The sequence below is a fragment of the Carassius carassius genome, chromosome 14 (assembly GCF_963082965.1).
Source record: "Carassius carassius chromosome 14, fCarCar2.1, whole genome shotgun sequence".
Taxonomy (NCBI): domain Eukaryota; kingdom Metazoa; phylum Chordata; class Actinopteri; order Cypriniformes; family Cyprinidae; genus Carassius; species Carassius carassius.
The window spans coordinates 26,873,898-26,896,190 of NC_081768.1; the positions used below are offsets into that span (position 1 = coordinate 26,873,898).

General features: G+C 38.1%; 1 protein-coding gene across 1 annotated transcript in view; it reads right to left on the minus strand.

Annotated features, from left to right (window-relative positions):
• LOC132157446 (CUB and sushi domain-containing protein 1-like) overlaps nucleotides 1-22,293 on the minus strand; it is a 636,306-nt gene that overhangs the window by 225,728 nt on the left and 388,285 nt on the right. The window contains exons 4-5 of the mRNA XM_059566804.1: nucleotides 15,679-15,873; nucleotides 12,703-12,910 (exon numbers count right to left, since the gene is read on the minus strand). Coding sequence (XP_059422787.1) covers nucleotides 12,703-12,910; nucleotides 15,679-15,873 — 403 coding nt within the window. The remainder of the gene's footprint in view (nucleotides 1-12,702; nucleotides 12,911-15,678; nucleotides 15,874-22,293) is intronic.

Genomic DNA, 22,293 nt, shown 5'->3' on the forward strand with positions numbered 1-22,293 from the left:
ACTGTCGTCGCTCCAGTTTTATATCCTTCCATCTCCTCTGTGGGACTCAAGACCGGTGGTGGGCCGCAGGTGTAGCGGATTTCCCAATCACTCCACCGGCCTCACTCGTGTTCCCACATCCCTCGGCCCCGCCCCACTCGTCACATTGAGACTGCGCTCTACTCCCCCCCCCTCCCTCCGGGGGGGACCGCTCACGGGGACCTGCGGGAACCTGGGGGTAGGACAGACGAGGCGAGAGAAAAGGAGATGGAAGGAGGAGCGACAGAGACGAGAGAGGGGAGAGAGGAAAAAAAATAAAAAACCGGTTCCCAGACGCACTGCTGCTCGGCCCTCCACCGGCTGGGTGATCTCCTCCGCGGTGCCTGGCGGTGGCACTGGACGGCCCTCGGCGGACGGCACGTCACTCCTCTGCCGCCCGGTGGACGGCGACGGCTCCTCAGGTTTTGGGCAGCCGGCAGGAGTCCCCCGTTCCCTGCTCCTCCGGATTCCTTCACGGAGGCAGCAGGCTCCGGCCCCCTGGCGAACGGCGCCGACTCCTCCGCTCCCTCACGGACGGCAGCCGTCCCTCCATATCGTGGGCGGTCGGCAGCGAGCTCGCCCGTCCCCGGCAACTCGCTCCAGTCCACTGCCTCGAGCGTCCATGGCGGACGTTTAATAATACAAAATAAACACAAAACAGCGCACCAGCCCCTCACGGACGACTGGTACGCTCAAATAAAAACCAAAACACAACTAAAAGCCCAGGCCTGGTCCTCTCTCATCCTTCACTGTCGTCGCTCCAGTTTTATATCCTTCCATCTCCTCTGTGGGACTCAAGACCGGTGGTGGGCCGCAGGTGTAGCGGATTTCCCAATCACTCCACCGGCCTCACTCGTGTTCCCACATCCCTCGGCCCCGCCCCACTCGTCACAGGTGTATTCCAGAAAGCAGGGTTAACTTACCGTGAACTAAACCCTGAACTCTCAGATGATTAACCCCAAACCTTGCTTACTCGAGGTATGTGGTTCCAAAAACGCGTCTGGGAGTAAGTTCATTCAACTCAGAGTATGTTCCTGATTAAGACTCAAGACATTCTCAACGAATCGACGAGTCACTATAGAAACAGACGCTAAGAAAAAGCGTGCCAATCTGTTTCTTTCTTCTTCTTTTGTTCATTAGTTGTTTACATGCTTAGTGCATATCGCCACCTAATTTATGGCTGTGCAATCATTTTTATTTTTTTCCATTTAATCTTTAATCCTTGAGAATGTGAATTATTTTGTTTGTTTTATGCTAATTATATATTAAGTAATATCAGATATGTATTTTGATTTAGAATTTAGACATTATAGAAAATGCCGATCCATTTGTGAGATAATATAAAATGTAGTAAAATAAATAAATAAATATAAGTTAAACATTACATTTTCATAATGTTTTATAATTTATACAGACAACTCTTATATACGCTAATAAAAGAAATAATCATAGAATAATATATTACCTTATTTATTACTCATAAGCGCTTCCTCATTAACATATCATATTGTAAGATTAATAAGGGAATTAAGGTCAATATAACTAAAAGGGGATTGAATTACAGTGAATAAGAACCAAATTAGTATGCAAATTATTAAGAATTAATATTTAACACTTTATCAACTATTCATCCACCGCTAAATTGAGATTAGGGTATTTCATCAATTCTGGACAAAATATTATCCTGTGGCCTATGGTAATAATATCATAAAATTATGATAACTGATTATGAGCAAGGTAACAGAATCTACAGTTTAAGGCAGTAACTTGTAAGCACACAGCACAAGACATTCGTATGTAAAATCAAACAAGACTTTATTGAACTACTCTAATACACACAAACTAAACTAACGAAAACACACAAACATTCATTCAAACAGTGACAGAGAAAAGTGATGTTATTAACGGAGGGTGAATGGAGTCCCAAGTGTCTAGCGTTAGACACTATTTCTTTATCTCCAATAAGCATTGATCCACAAATTACTTAAACTGTTAACTTTTTTAACGTGACTGACAGTCCCTCTGAGTCAGAATAAACCAATATCCCGGAGTAATTCATTTACTCAAACCGTACACTGACTGAACTGCTGTGAAGACAGAACTGAAGATGACCACCGAGTAGTGATGTCCGATTCGTGAACGAATCGCTCAATTTAACCTGTTCTTCTTAGTGAACCAGTTGAACCAGTTCACCAAATCGAACTGAATTGATTTGATTCGGTTCACGTCTCCAATAAGCATTGATCCACAAATTACTTAAACTGTTAACTTTTTTAACTTTTTTAAACTTGTTCTCGAGTCAAGCACCGGTTGCATTGGTTTTCGGATCACCAGTACACCGACCCGAAAACCGTTTCTTTCGGAGGCGTCCGTTTTGAGAACCGATGAACTGATGATACTGCGCATGCGTGTAATTTTTTAAGTATTTTGTTAAACATCGGAAAGTGTGATGAAATAACTATATTTTATTTTGCTTTTTATTTTATTTTTTTATTTTATTTATTTTTTAAGATGAATGTTTCTAATCCGTATATTGTAGATAATGTATAGGCCAAATGGGTTTTCAGGGAAGTTAGACAATAATTAAGACTCTAAAGACTCTATGTTTAATGGGAATAAGGGATGATTTATGAAATATCTGTATTGTATTTATAGTTAATGATGACACATTCACAAATTGAGTTTGTAGTAAACAGAACATGAACACGAGTAGAGCAGCTGATGATACTGAACTGCAGCTCGTGCCGGTTAGAGTGATTCTCGTTCTCGAGTCAAGAACCGGTTGCATCGGTTTTCGGATCATCAGTACACTGAACCACAATGGATTATGTATAGTAAGTGGATAATGGTTTCTGCGCTAATGACACCTAATTTATTTACTTTATATCTTCAAGACTTAAATCCTCGTATGGATATTATTGCTGTTACTGTATTTGGGCGCGTTGTTGCAAAACTCAAATGTAAACTTTTCATGATTATGAGGTTTTTAACTGACTAAAGTTATGATTACTAACTTATATATGTATATATAAATATATATATATTTGATAGACGTGACGCCATTACATCATCGCCAATGACGTCATTGCGTCGAGCGTAAAAGAACCGCTGAACCGGTTTTTTCAACCGGTTCATTGAATCGAACCGTCCGAAAGAACCGGTTCGCGGAAAAGAATCGAACTTCCCATCACTATAATGAAGTTGCTGGAGAGGGATTCTCTGGTGCTGATTGGCTGACAGTCGGTCAACGACGCGTTCTGAGGGACAGCAATCGATGGTGAGTGGTTGGTTGGCTTTGCCGGGTGGCGCTTTGTTCGCGAGACTTCCTGGATTGCGGGTTGCTATGCAACGGAGTTTTCTCTAAGTCTGGAGTGACTCTTTCTTTGACGAAGTTCAGCGAAGGATCTTACGGAAGAGTTGATGAGTTTTGAGTGAGCTCTTGGTGGTTTGAAGAGTACACGCTGGACGTTGGAAAGGTCAGCACAAAACATAGGCAAGAGCCCAAGTCACTGCAAGCAGGGCAAAAAGCAAGGCAAAAAGCAACGCATAGCTGCTTGTCATTGGGTTATAAGCGTGTCCATCTGACCCGTCCTTCTTAGTGCGACAGCCAATCAGATATTGTCTTGGGTGGTACCTACGTCCCGTTCTCCGGTTCTTGCATGTAATTAGCGTAATGTCCACGTGATCACGTGTGTCCAAACTCCTGAGAGTTTAGTTTAAACGCTTTAATCAGCAAACTTAATAGTTTAAATATGGTGCATCCTACACACATCTACTTTATATCAAAATTCTAGAAATCATTTACCCATCAAGTAGGTACCAAAATACATACACTTCCCATAGTTGAGGTGGAAGTAAATAAAGATTTAGCCGTGATAAGTGTTTAACACACAAATTACCTGAGTAATATAAAGCATGCATAATACAGAGAATACACATGTATCAGGCAACTTCTGGTGAATAGTTTCTATAACTGAGGTAGAAAACCCTACGAATAGGCTGTAATGAAAGTTAAACACACAGAAATAATTCCACAGGTTATATAAAACATACATAATACTTAAAATATATGTGAGGTAAAAACCTGGTAATCAATTCAGCTTATTAGAAGCAATTTTGAGACCATTGTTTGTATTAAACCACAAGTGGGTTAAATTTCAGTCTATTGGTTTTGGGAGACAAAGTCTCTGGAATTTACAGCTGCAGAAAGATGTTCCCTGGTTTAAGGTTTTTGGTGATCCTGGGCCAAACGAATGCCTTAGCATCCTTCCTCTTCTGATAAGGCTGGGTATTTATGCATTGGGGTCACCACAGGATTTCTTGGCCAGTTGGTCTTAAGTTTGGGGAACAAAGAGAAATCTTTTCCTGCTGTCCCGGCATCGCTGGTATGAGATTAGACAGCCACGAAAAGGGAAAGGGGGGTGACATCTCCTTTAGCCATCTTGGCACAATGACTGTGTTTTATGACGCAATAATGGTTCGATGGGGAATCGTTCTGAACTGTGGAATGCGGTGTTGGGTTCTTTTAATTAAATGGACTGTTCAATGATAATCCTACAATATATATATATATATATATATATATATATATATATATATATATAGTATATAACAGGCTATATTACATATTGTAATATTATATAATGTTGTGCGCTATCTGTCACGCCCACTGAAGGCTCGCTGAAGTGAACTAACCCTGGAACATAACCTGCTCTGGAGCAGGTTAAGTTCAGAGAGTGAGTTGCTTTGACTACTAACATACCCTGAAAGTTACCTCCGTTTTTGGAACCGAAAGTTGAGGTTATCCGCTTACTTACTCCTAAACATACCCGGGTATGTCACATAACCTGCTTTCTGGAATACCCCCCAGTAGAGTACAGTCACGTCACGTTTATTTATTTAGTACTATAGATAGCCTTAAATCTTAAATTTACAGTATTATTAAACATGAAAAACCAGAGTCAGTGTCGCTTTCAGTTAGAATTACAACTTGATTTTCTGTTATAAAGCAGCTCTCCAGTGTGGATCTAGTTAATGATGAAGTCTTTTTATTAGTGGAATAAATGATTATCATCACCCTATAAGGTATTTTAAGAGCGATTATGTTGTAAACATTAGATTATCCAAAAAATAAAATTGTTTTATCACTTAACATTTATTTTGTTTGTTATCCATATGACCCACAAAAATATATTTAAAGTAATTAAATGATTAAATGGTTGAATAAGAGAGTTTCTCTGCCATCTCATTTTGTGTGCCAAATATATTTATTTGTATAAATTAATTGTATAACTAATTACATAATATGACTTTCAAAAGCTGATGTGATTACATTTATTTATTAGAATATATATATATATATATATATATATATATATATATATATATATATATATATATATATATATTTTTTTTTTACTAATTGCATAAGCTGAATAATCAATAAATTTCTACTGATTAACCAGCGAAATAATCGATGATTAGTTGATTAATCGACCCAATAGTTGTTAGATTAATCAATTATCAAAATAATAGTTTGTTGCAGCCCTACTTATGGAACAGCAGATATAGAGCTGTTTTTCCAGTAATCACAATGAGGCACAGAGAGCGATAGACTCATTCAAGTTCAAGCACAGTAATGTGGCCAGCTGCGCATTGTCTCATTCCTTATACCTCTGAGAACCGATGTTACATGTGTAACCAGAGACGTTCCTTTTCGATTGCAGTTCACTCTTCATTGTGTCAGAAGCTGATGCTATGGGGAACAAAGAGTGACTACAACACCACATTACTAGTGTAGCTTCTGAACCAGCCTCTGTGGGCAGCATATGCCAAAAATAGACATTTATTATGGTAGTATACCACAGCATGAACCGGGGAGACTGTACAAGCAATTCGCATCACCCGTTGGCAAGATGAGATTACAATGGTCAGTGCGAACTAATTCTTTTGCTCAGAAAAATGTGTATTCATTCCCCTATGCAAGTACACAATTCAAACGGCAAGGCACATGCACTGCTCATAACTAATATTTATTGTTCCAAAGGAGGAAGTGCCATGCTGGAGCCATCATCAGCCTTGATCGGCCCCATTTGATGATTTACATACTCAACTAACTCCATCTTGTCTAACTGAATGACAACATAGCAGTTTTTCAAAAACTTCCAGAGGCAAGAACACTGTGAGCAGTTGTAAGTGACTGATTAGCCATGCTTCTCTGGCACCCATCCTAGAACCTAGAACTTGACAGCCTTCGAATTGAGCATACAAGCCCAAGCTAGATGCATCTGTGGTGACCTCCTGGAAACCTGCCACATCACAGACTTTCTGATAAAAGCAGCAATGCAGCGCATGTCTGAACAGCTGGAGAGCTGATTGCATGTGCCCAACTGTGAAATATATACACATTGTCACTCTTGCCCAACTCTTGCCTTTTGCAACAACCTCTATTTCGCCTTTCACAAGAATGTTGTGGGTTTCTGTATGTAACGTGGCCACATTGGAAATTGGTTTACATGGGAAGATTTCCCATGTGCTGACAGGACTGGACTGTTAAGTACATTGGATTAACACACTTTATTGAACACAGAGCATTTAACTCTTTCACCCCACTTCGGCAAGTTATAATGGTGGAGAGGGAACTGCATTGAAAAAGACATGATCTTTTAAGGCTGTTCCCAGTTCAATGGCTGTGAGTTCCTCTTCACAGTAGGGTGGCATCAGGAGTTATTCTGCTGTTCTGCATGGGTGATGGATTGGACAGTAAACTACAGTATGTAGCATATAAATCCAAATCTGTCACACTATGCAGCTCTCTAAAGAGCTTGGTTTCTGTCTCGTTTTTGTCCATGAGCTTAAGAAACTTTGGCTGAAACTTTTGGAGAACAAGTGTGAAATGACAAGTCAGCTTGAAAAGGAACCAGCTCAGACCTTACAAGAGAGATGGCCACAGAACCTTCTTCTGATCCATCAAAATCCTTTTCATGCACTCCAATTCAAGGTCGGAGATTATCTTCAGTTTACTGCACAGGCGTTAACACTAGATCTGGAGAGTGGGGTGAATGTAGGACCTCTGCCAGCAGAAGCTCCACACTGTAATCTTCATGTTCAAAACCTTAGCTCCACTCACTCAGGTGAAGCAAGAAAGTGTGGGAAGCAGGGCTGTCCATCAGAACGAGGTCAACATATAAAAAATTAAGGCAACTGGTCTCAATCAGAGCCATTTTACACAAACAGGTAACCAAAGGAGTCCCAAACATGTAACAGAACGAAGGAATTACAGTCCTATAGGAGAAACATTCTAAGGTAATGGCATCTTATATAGAGCCTGCCATTGCACCTGCATTAGCTTGACTCAGTAAGGCTTCAGAATTGATCAGCACTGATCATCTGTTAAAACTAGAAAATCAATTACCACAAGCAAAACAATCATCCAGAAGTCAATAAACTGCATTTTCTCCTTCAAAAAAGCCCAAATATTAACAAACATTTTTAAAATGCCATAATTATAAAATAAAGGATCAAATGCAGGCTATGCAGCAACAAATCAAATTAATGGAACATTGCAAAGACTCTACAACATAAACACACATAGCATGGCCCATACTAGGTCTTCACAGTGCACCCGAGACCCGTCGACCAGGGACCCAACCCGGGACCCGTACGGGTTCGGATCTATATTTTAAATGATCAGCCGGGTCTGGGTCGGGTCCGAATCTATTACTACGGGTCCCGGGTCTGTTTAACATTGTGTGTAATACCCGTGCTATCGGAGAACACCCAGCTCTGCCATTGGAAGCAGATTGCGCAGATTCAGATTTATTGTAAGTGCACGCATCGTAATAATGCTTGCAGACTTGACACACTCATATTTAATATATTTCAAATCAACAACAAAATCTGAGGTGAACTGTCACATTAATGTTTTCTAGGACGCTCAAATTGCATTAGAAAGTATATTTTAGGTTGATCATGATGTCATCTTTCTATGGCAACCAGTGAGGGACACAATGACTTCGACAAGTGGACTTTTGAAGCTGATATAATGAGTGGATTAAGCTTGGACTTGGAATAACGAGAGGAATAACATGGATAACTTTCTTGTCTGAGGATTGTAATGCATCACAGGCAGACAGGTACAAGGAAGACAGACTACGGCTCCTTAAATTAGGTAAGACAAAAAGTTTTATTTTTCGCAACAGGTTTATTGACTTGTAATAGCAATTTAAAGTTATAGTTCACCCAAATAGCAAAATTATGTCATTAATAACTTTTGTTTGAACTCAGAGGGAGTAAAGTCAAGTCAAGTCACCTTTATTTATATAGCGCTTTAAACAAAATACATTGCGTCAAAGCAACAGAACAACATTCATTAGGAAAGTGTCAGCCACATTAAAAAGTTAATAGCTTAAGTCATTTATCTTAAGTCAAATATTCTAACTGACCCTCTGATGTCACATGGACTACTTTGAAGATGTTTTTATTACCTTTCTGGACATGGAAAGTATACTGTTCACACAGCTTCAATGGAGGGACTAAGATCTCTCGGACTAAATCTAAAATATCTTAAACTGTGTTCCAAAGATAAACGGAGGTCTTATGGGTTTGGAACAACATGAGGGTAAGTTGATAATGACATAATTTTGTGTAGGCTTTTCTCTGATCTACACGGGTCCGGGTCCAGCTTTTGAAATAATAGATTGGTCTGGGTTGATTCGGTGTAGTACATTACGGGTCTCTTTCGGGTTTGGGCACTAATTTTTGGACCCGTGAAGACCTCTAGCCCATACCATTTATCTGCTCCGGACCAAACATTGATTAGAGAATAAGTACTCACTGCACTTTGAGTATTTTTGATTGATTTGGCATCTCATAAAAAAAAAAAGTATACATATATATGTGTGTGTGTGTGTGTGGAGCGAATGTCTGCGGTCAAAATATACTGCTCGCACAAAAATAAAAAATGCCAGGGTTTCTTTTTAATGCCACTGAAATGGGATCAATGCTTCTGAATGTCACGGAAGAGACTTGACTTAGAGGCTGCTCACCAGCCAATGTTTCAATAATCCATATGAAACTATAGCAGACCTTTTTGTTAAATTCCATAGCTGTGCCTGTGAAGCTAGAATAACTCAGTGCATTGTCTTCACACCTTTGTCACATTATTGTAAAGCTCTCAGACATCCTCTTGGACAGGAAATATATTACTTAAACTCCCAGAAGTGTTAGAGAAATACACAAAGGGAAATCACTACCTCAATATCACAGCAGTGTCGGCTGTCAGTTAGTTTAAGTTTCTCCTATACTGTTCCAATCTTCCCAACAGTCTCAAGGGTTTATTTATTTATTTATTTATTTTTTACAAGCTCAGTTCACTGCAGTACAAGGGACATGTATGTAAGTGTGTGTTTGACTGTGTAACTCACATGAAGTGGTCAAACATGCATGATATTTCTTTTTACATGCAGTTGCTGAAATCTTTTTGGCAGCCTGGAGGGTTCTTGTGAGATTTGGAACTAGTTAAATTATGATAATGTTTTCCAAAAAATTTTACTTTTCCTTGGGTAATAGTAACCCATACCTTTCACAATTAGTACATAACCTGATTGTACATATTAGGTCTAATTGAAATTATTGAAGAAAACCATGAACTTTGTGCAGTTAGATGATAACTAAAATATAATGAATAGATATCACAGAATGGCTAAATATAATGCTACGTGACATATTGTTTACATGCCTGGTGAACTTTTCACAGCAGATCAAGTAATCTTTAAAAGATCCGTCTTGGCATTTAAAATAATAATAATAATATGTATATATATATATATATATATATATATATATATATATATAAAATAATTACAAAATCTTTTAGATTTTCATTAAAGCAGATACTCCAGCCTAGGGATGTCAGAGAATTAAGGGTGGATGCTTTAGGCTTCATTTATCATATTATAAAGTTCAACATTACCATTCACATTTGGATTACATAGCACGGAATTCCTATTCATGCTATATGTTAATAGTATACTACTGCTGTTTATGGTAAGAATAAACATTCTGATATTACTTTTCTGATGCAGTGTAAATAGCTTCTGCTGTTATTTCATCACCAGTCCAGTGAAGTAATGTTATTGCTCTCTTACAGCAAGTGTGTGTAATTTCAAGCCTGTGTTTTGGTGAAGCAGAAAAGCAAATTATTTGCAAGGGTGCCTGTGTGACTACACAGCCTCGATGCTACACGTCAAGAGCGAGGACATGTTTATTCACAGAGCTTGAAGTTAATAGAGTTCAGGCAGTGCCTTCTGTATCATTTCTCACTAGGCTAGGATTTACAATTTAGTCACAACTGCAAACCTTTGAAAAGACAGTGAAGAAGTGTCTGATGAAAGGAGGCAGACAGAAACAGGTGAGGAGAGAAAACAAGAGAAAAGTATTAAAGCATTGAGGGGTGATCATCAAGTTGACAGCTGTGGGGAGAGTCACAGAGCAAGTGATACGTTCCCAGAATAATCAGCGAGATCAATGGTATCTCATTCCATCTGAGGGTATTCTAGATCAATACACAAAAGATAGAAAAAGCCCTACCATATGGAGTTTAGGTACTGTACATTTGTACACCCTAAAACTAAAACATGAAACCAACATAAAAGTAGCCCATAAGACTGCACTGTGCTACATTCCAAGTCTTCTACAGTAATGAATGAATGAATGAATGAATAAATAAATAAATAAATAAATAAATAAATAAATAAATAAATAAATAGAAATGTAAAAGGTTTTCGGTCGATAAAGGCCTAAATTTCAATCTGTTCCTCTCACACACAGCTGGCATACACATAACATACTAATATGCTTTTATTATCCAAATCCGTTAAAGGATTTTTAGGCTGCATTAATTAGGTAAACCGGAACCGGAAACACTTCCCATAACACCCTATTTACTTGCTACATCATTAGAAGAATGGCATCTACGCTAATATTTGTCTGTTTCTCTCTTGTTCCGAGGTCACCGTGGCCACCAGATCCAGTCTGTGTCCAGATCAGAGGGTCACTGCAGTCACCCGGATCCAGTACGTATCCAGACCAGATGCTGGATCAGCACCTAGAAAGGACCTCTACATCCCTGAAAGACAGTGGAGACCAGGACAACTAGAGCCCCAGATACAGATCCCCTGTAAAGACCTTGTCTCAGAGGACCACCAGGACAAGACCACAGGAAACAGATGATTCTTCTGCACAATCTGACTTTGCTGCAGCCTGGAATTGAACTGCTGGTTTCGTCTGGTCAGAGGAGAACTGGCCCCCCAACTGAGCCTGGTTTCTCCCAAGGTTTTTTCTCCATTCTGTCACCGATGGAGTTTCGGTTCCTTGCCGCTGTCGCCTATGGCATGCTTAGTTGGGGTCACTTCATCTACAGCGATATCGTTGACTTGATTGCAAATAAATGCACAGACACTATCTAACTGAACAGAGATGACATAACTGAATCCAATGATGAACTGCCTTTAACTATCATTTTTGCATTATTGACACACTGTTTTTCTAATGAATGTTGTTCAGTTGCTTTGACGCAATGTATTTTGTTTAAAGCGCTATATAAATAAAGGTGATATTGACAGCTATCATATGACACCGCTATATACCTGCAATATAGTGCATGTGTTATTTAGAATACTTTTACATTCTTTTGTGTCAAGAAGCTTATCATTCCTTGGATAACATAAACTGTCAGTGTATGGGGGGGGGGGGGCTTTTTTTCTTCTTTTTTAATGTCTTGTTTTTGTTTGTCTTGAAAAACAGCTATTGTGTTTGATAAGACGGCGAGCAAATAACGAGTTTTAATTTGTGAATTATTACTCTTAGCCCCTCTAAATCGAACATGCTTGTATATTTTTCTTTTCAGTCTGTATAAAAATGAAAGGACTTATTAAGTCCTTTTTTTCAGTCAACTTGTCTTCTGAGAAATCAAATCCTGTCCAGAACATAATGCCTATATAATTGTTTTTCCTCATTTATTTGAACCTTCAATGAATGCCACACCATTCTGTGTAATGTAACAACATGGCTAAGTAAAAATAAAATTAAATCAGTAGGAGAGAGTTCGATCCCAGAAATGACTCAAAATTGCCTTTAGAGTAGTATAAGGATTCTCACCATAACACCTACAGCAGGGTCCACAAATCTACTTAAAAAAATAACAATAATAATAATAATTTTATATATATATATATATATATATATATATATATATATATATATAGCATTTTTAATGTAATACTATGTAACTTATTTTATTTAAAATCCAATGTACTATCTATACCAATAAGTTACTACCAATATATTATGAAAATAGACTGACTGAAAAGTTGTTCTAAATGTTCTAAAGAGCATTTTGTGCTACAAATCTGTCCTAGAAAATAAGTTATTGTGATGCTTGCACAGAGAGCATTTTATTTTTTTATTTTTTTTTAAATGCACATTTATGCAATAAAACTTTCACCATTGTAATGAGATAGAACCAGTATTAAATCACAACTGTAGCTTAAATTTAATTTACAGAGCAAATCCTGTACGAACGCAGAAACAAAAATAATCATTCCCCTCACTACTTCCATTAACGGGATCCTGTGATCCCTTGCGCTGTAATGTAGAAGCAGTAACAGAGGCCTGTTCACTCACCATATTGACGGTGCTTCTGTGCCACTGATCTCTAGGAAATCATATCTATCTTCTAGCTGGAAGTCTATGAAGACCAGGGCAATGGTGTCTCCTGGTTCGGCTAGAATACTCCACGTGCAGTCAGCATTGTTCTCATACTCTGAAGGAAAGTGTGGACTTGATATTGTCCCTGTTGTTCCTCTTAATGTCCCACCACATGATCCTTCAGCTGGACAAAATAGCACAAAAGTTACAAGGTTAAAATGTGTCAAATTGCACCATATAGAAAGCAACATTAATGACTTTTGTAGTCATTCATAAATAATGGTTTAAAAATCCAGGGCTTTAATATAAGGACTGCCTCCCGATGCAGCATTTAAGACACAGGATAAGTACTTCTGTTCTCTAATAGTGGAGTATACTGGCTACCATCCAAGTAGAATAAGATGCAAAGGATAGTTGTTTATTTCCTTTATATCTTTGTACTATTGTGTGCCGAGAGGGGCGGGGCCGAGAGCCGTGGGAACGGAGCGAGCCCGATGAAGTTATTGATAATGCTTGACACCTGTGCCCCTCACCGGGCTCGATTTCCACGGAGGAGCTCTGGAAGGATAAAAGGAGGGCATTTTTTACATGCCCTTATTTGTATAGTTGTATTTCATACTTAATCTTTCTCTATTTTTATGCTCTAGTTGACTAAATAAGTAACCATTTTAAAAGTTTTTTTTTTTTTTTATAAATCATGAATTATTTAATAACTGAATAATTAGTAAAGGAATCAGTTTGATTTGATGATTCGATCATTGTATCTGAAATTGGCCCCATACCCTTAAATAGTGCATTATTTAGGGTCAGAAGATGATGTCCACAGACTTCGCAGTGCTCTCAGTGTCCTAAGTGGCTTACTCGTTCTCATTTATCTTATAACTGGACTAAAGTAGGGGATAATAAATAGGATTATGGTGGTGGAGGTGGGGGGTTCATTGTTGGATACAGCTTCAGTGTTTTGTTTGTTTGGCTGTTATTATCTTTATTTTAATTTATTTAATTTATTTGTATTTTTTTTATTTTTATATATATATATATATATATATTAGGGGTGTAACTTTACGTGTACTCGAATGACCGAATGCAATATTTTGTATGCGGAACATAGGTACATTTTCGTGTTTCCAAACGAACATATTAAGTGGCGGAAGTCTCCGCGTTCAGCACAAATCCCACCCTGCAACTGATTCTAAGGCCGGTGACACACTGGCTGCGTGGCTTGAGCGTGGCGTTTCTGCTGCGTGTCAGTTGCGTGACGGCTGCTTTGCGTTTTCTTTCTTTACACACCAGAATCGTGCCTGAAGTGGTGCTGACGCGCAGTTGCTACTGTAGGTAACATAGAGGGAGACCGCCGACAGACCAGGATCTTGTCTTCACGACAACAATATCTATACTTCATGTTGAGCATAAATATAAAGCCTACTGATAAAGGACACCGTCAACAGTATTGACGGCAAAATAGACTATGTTTGACAGGTGCAATATGCCAGTGTGTCACCGGCCTAAGGTTTTCAAAAGGCATCACGCGAGTGTGAACATCACTACAAATAGGAAAAAAATGATTGTAATTCAAACGCAGCTCCCGTCGGCATTTAAACAGACCTTTGCTCTTAATTCCGATCGGTCCAATGCAATAACAAAATCTGAGCAGGTCTAAAAACTGAAACTGTTGATGTTGCAACTTCACTTTGGAAAAGTTATATTTTTTAAATATGAGCAGGCCTACAAGCTGGGATTGGTAATGCTGCACTGTAATCATAGTTATTTACTTATATTTTTCATTCATATTTTATTATATGATATTGGTTTGAGACTGAGAGTATTTTATTTAGTGGAGAACTTTGCAGCAGTATTTTATTTCTTATTCTTTTTTTATTTTATATATATTTTAATAAAAAGTATTTTTAAAAAAGTGTAAACAAATTGTAAAAAAAAAGTTTATAGTAATAACAACCTGCAGTTTAATGTTTGCATTTCTTTCCCTTACTGTACCGAAAATGAACCGGACCGTGACTTTAAAACCGAGGTACGTACCGAACCGTGATTTTTGCGTACCGTTACACCCCTAATATATATATATATATATATATATGGCCGCTATCAGATTAGAGTTTGCACTGATAACAGTCCTGAACCGAACCAAATGCCGAAAGACATATAGCGTTAAACACAGAGTGTTTATGCATGTGTCACGGACCGTTAATTCATGTGCAGGCGCTTAGGAGGACGAGGCATGGATAATGAGAAAGAGAGAAAATCTTTTCCTCAAGTTGTGCTTGTCTAAAGCGATCACCAAAATTTTTACACCTCACTCTCTTCCTCCACTCACTACTATCACAGATGTCTTTCATATTGACAGAGTGATCAAAGAACTAACGGTTTGTAATATTCTGGAGTGAGTTCCATCATTGCAGAATTGTGACAAATGCCTATGAAGAGCGACGTAAAAGTCATATGAATTCCGATATGACTCTTCAGATTGAGTTTGCATTGCAAAACACTTGTAACTGATTTAGTAACACATGTGGAAGTGTTCCAAACCAGAATTAAAAAATCAGTATGTGAAACAGTGTGCACTTGCTTGTGAGGTTTAAAAGTGTATTTATTTTAAGACAGCGGGTTAGACTCCAGTTCCCTGTAAACATAGAATAAGTAATTTGGAAAATGGATGAAATATCTTTTCACTATTATCTCTTCTTTGAGAAACTGCATTGGTTGATTCTTTAAGTTGTGTACCAATCTAAATAAATAAATAAATATATTTATTATTTTATTAGTACATATTAGTACCTAAAGAGTACATATTAGCAATTTAAAGGGGTAAAACGACCCCTTTTTCTGAGAGTTCCGAATGTGTGCTATTGCAAGTATACAGTAATCACAGTATTCCATGACTGTAGAAACCCTGATTTTTAACCCATCTGTCCACGTAAGCATAAAGCATCTTACCTCTACAAAATGGTGCTGGAAAATCCCATGATGCACCACTTCCTGGGCTCACTATGCACGTGAGCACTGCATGTCCCTCCAAAACGTATCCAATCACACAACTGTAGCGGATCTTGTCTCCGATGTTGTACCTGGTGCCATGGATAATCCCTCTCGGTATCAACCCTGGATTTCCACAGGTGTGACTTGGTAGAACTGTAACAGAAGACAGGATAAAGGTCAGAAGTAAGTTTCTGCATCACGCTGTGCCTTTCACTCTTTTCTGTTTGTTCTTTTCATCATCAGACTGAGACGAGCTCTTGAGATGCCTGTCTCAGTGCGAGTCTTCGCTATGAAGCATGCACATCTGAAGCTGGCCCAGCACTCGTGCATGGGACTGCGGTGAAACCCCTACACGCTAGTTGTGCGTTTCTGTGATCATGATGCTGTTTGATGGTAAGTATTTCATGTTGACAATGCAATCACAACATGAATTTGCTCTGATCTGTATCAACTGTTCAAAGAGAATCTATGCAAAACATTTTAAAAGTGAAAAAAAAAAATATATAATTTAGTGAGTAATCCAAAGCAAGCCTTTTTTCAACATTTTCAGAAACATACAATTCTGTAGTAAATTAAAAGTAAAGAAGACAGCTTAAAATCGAATTGAAAAAATATTGAGCTCATTTCCTTTTTTTCTCCGTCTTTGTTGTAACTTGACTTGATAAAATAATATTATGAATAATAATGATGATAATATTAATCTTCCAAATAACTTCTTTATTTTGGCCAAATCAATTTTGATAAAACTATTTAAGAGTTACAGGATGGATTCACCCATATATAGAAGTACACAGAAATAAATAGCATTGTGAGTGACTAATTAAACAACCAAAAGATAAATTATATTGTTTTAAGTTAATTTTTCTGATCCATTACGCATATTAATCTCACTAAATATAATATATTTTTAGCAACTTTTAAAAGTTTTTTCCAAAGTAAAAACAAGTTGTCACAAAGAAAACAGTATCTGAAGAGAAACAAACTAAGGGTGCTTCTCAAAGGAAGGCTGCATCCTTCCTAGTTCAGTACTTGTAGGCTAAAGTTCTCCTCAGTATTAAGTGCTAGAATGAGATGGTCTAGTTAGTAAGTGTGCATTGCTATATGTCAAATATGTTCTAACCGTCATGACAAAAACTAATAAAAATTAATTTTGGAAAAATACTTTGTTACACAAATCCTTATATCATTGATGATGTGGTAGCCGAGATATGCAGCCTTTTGTTTGAGAAGCACACTAAGATTCCAGAAAATGAAACTAAAACATAGATGCATGTGACAGATCTTCATATCATAATTAAATATAGTTAAGATAAGAAATAAGAAAATTCAGTTACACTTTACAATAATGTGCAGGACACATACATTGGAGTTGGGGCTGGTATGTGAATCTGTATTTGGGGTCCCCATTTTGAAAATCTGCTTATGGCCTCCAAACTGCAAAGGGGCAAATCCCACTGTATCCCATCACAGTTGGATAAACTATGTTAAAGAAAATTCTCGAAAATTCCCCTGAAGGCCTTGAGAACTCGTCTGAATGCTTGGAGGCAAAGATGCCCCCCCCCAGCATTCATCTTCACAGACACACCAAACACAGTGCTGTTTGTTTTATCAGTCCAGTACAAAATATATTCATCATTAGAAATGAATTTAATAGTCTTTTAATAATCACAGTCTTGTGAAAAGGGTCCATAGGCCATACATATTCAATTCAATTACAGTTTTATGAACCATTATACTAAGCACTGATGCAATCATGAATATATGTTATGAAAAATACAGTATGCAGTGATGACACAGGCCTTATGCAAAGCTACTGAAAAGCACAATAGTGTAATTTGATGAACATGTTCATATGAGACTGTGTGTTGACTTTGATTCACACGTTTTATGAGTCATGGAAGGGTTCTTGAAGGACTTGTTTCTATCCTCAAAGAAATCATTTGTGATCATCCAAATATGAGAGGTGCCTGGAGGAATGGGTGTGTATATATATATATATATATTATATATATATTCTCATTCAAATAGTTTTCTTTATTTTCATGACTATGAAAATTGTAGTCACACTGAAGGCATCAAGGGCTATTTGACCAAGAAGGAGAGTGATGGGGTGCTGCGCCAGATGACCTGGCCTCCACAGTCACCGGACCTGAACCCAATCGAGATGGTTTAGGGGTGAGCTGGACCGCAGACTGAAGGCAAAAGGGCCAACAAGTGCTAAGCATCTCTCGGGGAACTGCATCTCTTCAAGACTGTTGGAAGACCATTTCAGGTGACTACCTCTTGAAGCTCATCAAGAGAATGCCAAGAGTGTGCAAAGCAGTAATCCAAGCAAAAGGTGGCTACTTTGAAGAACCTAGAATATGACACATTTTCAGTTGTTTCACACTTTTTCGTTATGTATATAATTCCATAGATAATTCCACATGTGCTAATTCATAGTTTTGATGCCTTCAGTGTGAATCTACAATTTTCATAGTCATGAAAATAAAGAAAACTCTTTGAATGAGAAGGTGTGTCCAAACTTTTGGTCTGTACTGTATCAATATAAATACATTATATATATATATATATATATATATATATATATATAGAGAGAGAGAGAGAGAGAGAGAGAGAGAGAGAGAGAGAGAGAGAGAGAGAGTATATTGCTCCGATTTTGCTTTGATTACTGCTTTGCACACTCTTGGCATTCTCTTGATGAGCTTTAAGAGGTAGTCACCTGAAATGGTCTTCCAACAGTCTTGAAGGAGTTCCCCGAGAGATGCTTAGCACTTGTTGGCCCTTTTGCCTTCAGTCTGCGGTCCAGCTCACCCCTAAAGACTGTGAAGGCCAGGTCATCTTTTGGTCTGTACTGTATATTATATTATATATATATATATATATATATATATATATATTTTTTTTTTTTTTTTTTTTTAATGCCAAGACGGATCTTTTAAGGTTAACTTGATCTGGTGATCTGCTGTGAAAAGTTCACTAGGCATGTAAACAATATGTCACATAGCATTACATTTAGTCATTCAGTGGTATCTATTCATTATATTTTAGTTAACCTGAATTGGAGTAGAAACATTTAATAATTATGTAATTAGATTTCAAAGTTAATGTAACTGCCTTTTGTGTAATTTACTTTTTTATTTTTTTATTTTTATTTTATCTAAAAATAAATAGCACCTGAATTCAATAGTTTGGACTCAGTTGTTAACTGTAACTTTTAATATGATAGTAATGTGAAAGCAATATAGCACGTTTACAGCTTCAGCTGAGATATATTTTTTCCTTAAGAAAATGTTAAGTAGAATTGAATCTATTTAAAGGCAGAACACAATTTGTCCGGTAAACCTGCATAAAAACTCCCTTAAAACACCAGATTCAGATCATCAGCTCATTAGGGGAGAGATATGTGAAATGAATGCCTTGTCAAAAAAACAGTGTTTACAACTTTCATTACCTGATGCGACACACTTTAATTTCTGGTGTTTCTATTTAAGTGATAAAAAGCAGTTGCAAATGATGTACAAAATAAATATAGGCTACTCACCTTTGTACCAACAAAACTTGTAGCATTTTGTTTTGCTATCTGTGACGAGTGGGGCGGGGCCGAAGGATGTGGGAACACAAGTGAGGCCGGTGGAGTGATTGGGAAATCAGGGACACCTGCGACCCACCACCGGTCTCGAGTCCCACATAGGAGATGGAAGGATATAAAACTGGAGCGACGACAGTGAAGGACGAGAGAGGACCAGGCCTGGGCGTTATTTTATGTTTTGGTTTTATTTTGTGCGCATCAGTCGTCCGTGAGGGGCTGATGCGCTGTTTTGTTTATTTTGTGATTATTAAAGTTTCATTTTGATTGTCCGCCGGTTCCCGCCTCCTTCTTCCCGAAGATTATGAAGGTTTAATTAATTACACTATCAAATTACATGTAATATCTAATTATTATTAATATTTAACTTACACTGGAAAGGTTTCTGTGATCTCTCACGAGCTTGGCAAAAAGTCTTGCGATTTATTTCCACAACATGATGCATGATGGGATACACCAAGCCTTGAATACTGCTCTGGAGGGGTATTCGAGATAGTGTGGATTTAGTGTGCATTAAAGGTGCTCTAAGTGATGTCACACATTTTTTAGGCCAAAACATTTTTGTCACATCCAGCAAACATCTCCTCACTATCCGCTAGCTGCTTGTCCCCTGAACACACTGTAAAAAAACGGGGTCTCTCTAGACACCACAGCCTCCACAAACAACAAGAAAAACAAACTGGGCTCACCCGCACCACAAAACATAACAAACTGTTCCAGCCAATAACGGACAAGAAAGATTTGGGGTGGGGTTTGTGGGATTAGTGCACGGATGAGGAGGAGGGAGGGTCTAGTCTAATTTGTCTAACTGGTCTAATTTGAACATCAACAAGAAGTTACGACTCCCGGCATCGCTTAGAGCACCTTTAAGGGGACTGCACTTTGGCATTTTTAAGATCTGGACAGTCTTGCGCACTTACTTCCGGTCGCACACACACACTCTCAAGTGGCCAAGACTGCAAGTGTGAGTATTTGGACAAGGCAGAACTGAGCGGGTCAGATAAAGGAAACAAACAAAATGTGCAGAGCAGGGGGTCCATTTGGACGAGGATTAAGAACCACTGCTTTAGAGAATAAGGTTGCTAGCTTTGCATCATGCAGATGCTAAACTTTATTTACAGTAAGTCACTTCTGAGTGAAGTTGCCAATGCATTTGAGTGAAAAGTGATATGTGAACACTGTATAGTGTTCCAAATCATCCACATGAAGGTTGGATTCCAGTTGCAGGCTATGTAGGTTATAGGCACCAAATCGTGTATTTTGGCCAAATCTTGTTTTAAAAGTACATTGATAAATGTAGGCTGTGTCCCAGCAGCAGGCCTACCCTTCCAGCTGTCACTGAAAAGCATTTGAAGTTCAAAAGAGACCACATTGAGAAAAGTGGATTTTGTAGGATGTTCACATAGCTGCCAACTCTCACGCATTCAGCGCAATTGACCCAATTCTCACGCTCTCATGCCACACCCCCATATTCTCACGCAGACTTGTGCAGCAGTGAGGAAAAAAATTGCGCCGCATGATCTCGCAAAGCAACTCGCACAGAGACCAGACAGACAGTTTTTTTTTGACAATTGTGAGGGAAATACACAATTTATTCCCATAAACTGTGTAGTCAGCCGTTCTCCCTCCCATCTGAACCGTGTGAATTTTGAACGCTGGCAGGTAAGTGAGTTACAGTGCGCTTCTTGTCTCCGTCCAGTTTATACTAGTAACTAATAGGCCTATGCGGTTATATACTGTAGTTTATATGGAATTAAGTTAGCATTAGCAGAGTTGTTTGTTGCAGCAGCACTGAGCAGTTATTTTACATAACTTTATCATAAAAAACAATATCTGGACATGCCTAGTAACGTTAGGGCTGTCAAAAAAAAGATTTTAGAATATTCGTCAAATTTTAAATAAAAATCCAAATTTTTAGGTGTGCGTTAAGGAGGCTGCTTTAAGGCCCTGCCCGGGGATACTTCACATTCCAAGCTTTCCAAAGGCGGATGAGCTCGACACGCAGTACCACTTCTGTCTCATCATTCACCTCGTGCATGCACTGTTGTACGTCTCATTCTCATAAATTGTCTGCAGCTGTCCGCGAGCCCTCTTGATGATGAAAATGACATATTGCAGCGTGGATGCGGATGGCCCAAGTATATTTTAGCCTTTATCATTGCAGCTCGAGATGCGATGACAATGTAAGTTTCATGCGATGACAATGTAAGTTTCATTGCATTATAATTTTCTTTTTAGCCTTTCCAGTTAAAGCCACTAGATGCAGTGCTGCAGCGACATTCTTTCAAAATATTGCGGAAAAAAAGAACAACAATGTGGAGAAGACATTGTTTACATCAAAACCTAAATCAAGCTGTTCACATAGAACGCATTTCACACACTCGCGTCTCTCACAAGAGAGCCGGATATTTAGAAAGCCGTGTAAAATTAAAATCAACTTTAAACTTATCTCGAGAATTTATGGTTGGTTTTTCCCATCCCACTGCATCTCATGTTTTTAAATGTAAAATTGACTCTGTGATTGGCTTTCCGCGCTCTGTATTAAACTATGCATGTATACATGATGTTGTTTTGTTTATAGTTGTTTAAGCAACTTAATTATAATTGGTTTATAAACATTTTTTTTAAAATATGATTCACTTAATAGTCATGTATTCTAATGCATTTATTAAACGTGCATTAGTAATATTTTGCTCGATGCGCCCTCTTGTGGCATCAGGATAGAAGCATAAAGCTTCTCTTCACCCTAACTGAAATTATGTATTTTAAATTCGAATATAATTCGAATTTTGATATTATACAATTAAAAAATTTGAATTTAGTTTTTCAGCCATTTTGACAGCCCTAATGTAGTAAATGTTAATTATTGTTTTCTAAGAACAGAATGTCAAGTCTACGACATCCCATATTAAAATGATTTTATTTATATCAATCACAACTCATCAATCATGACCAGATATTTGATATTTGGTGGTGTCAGTATG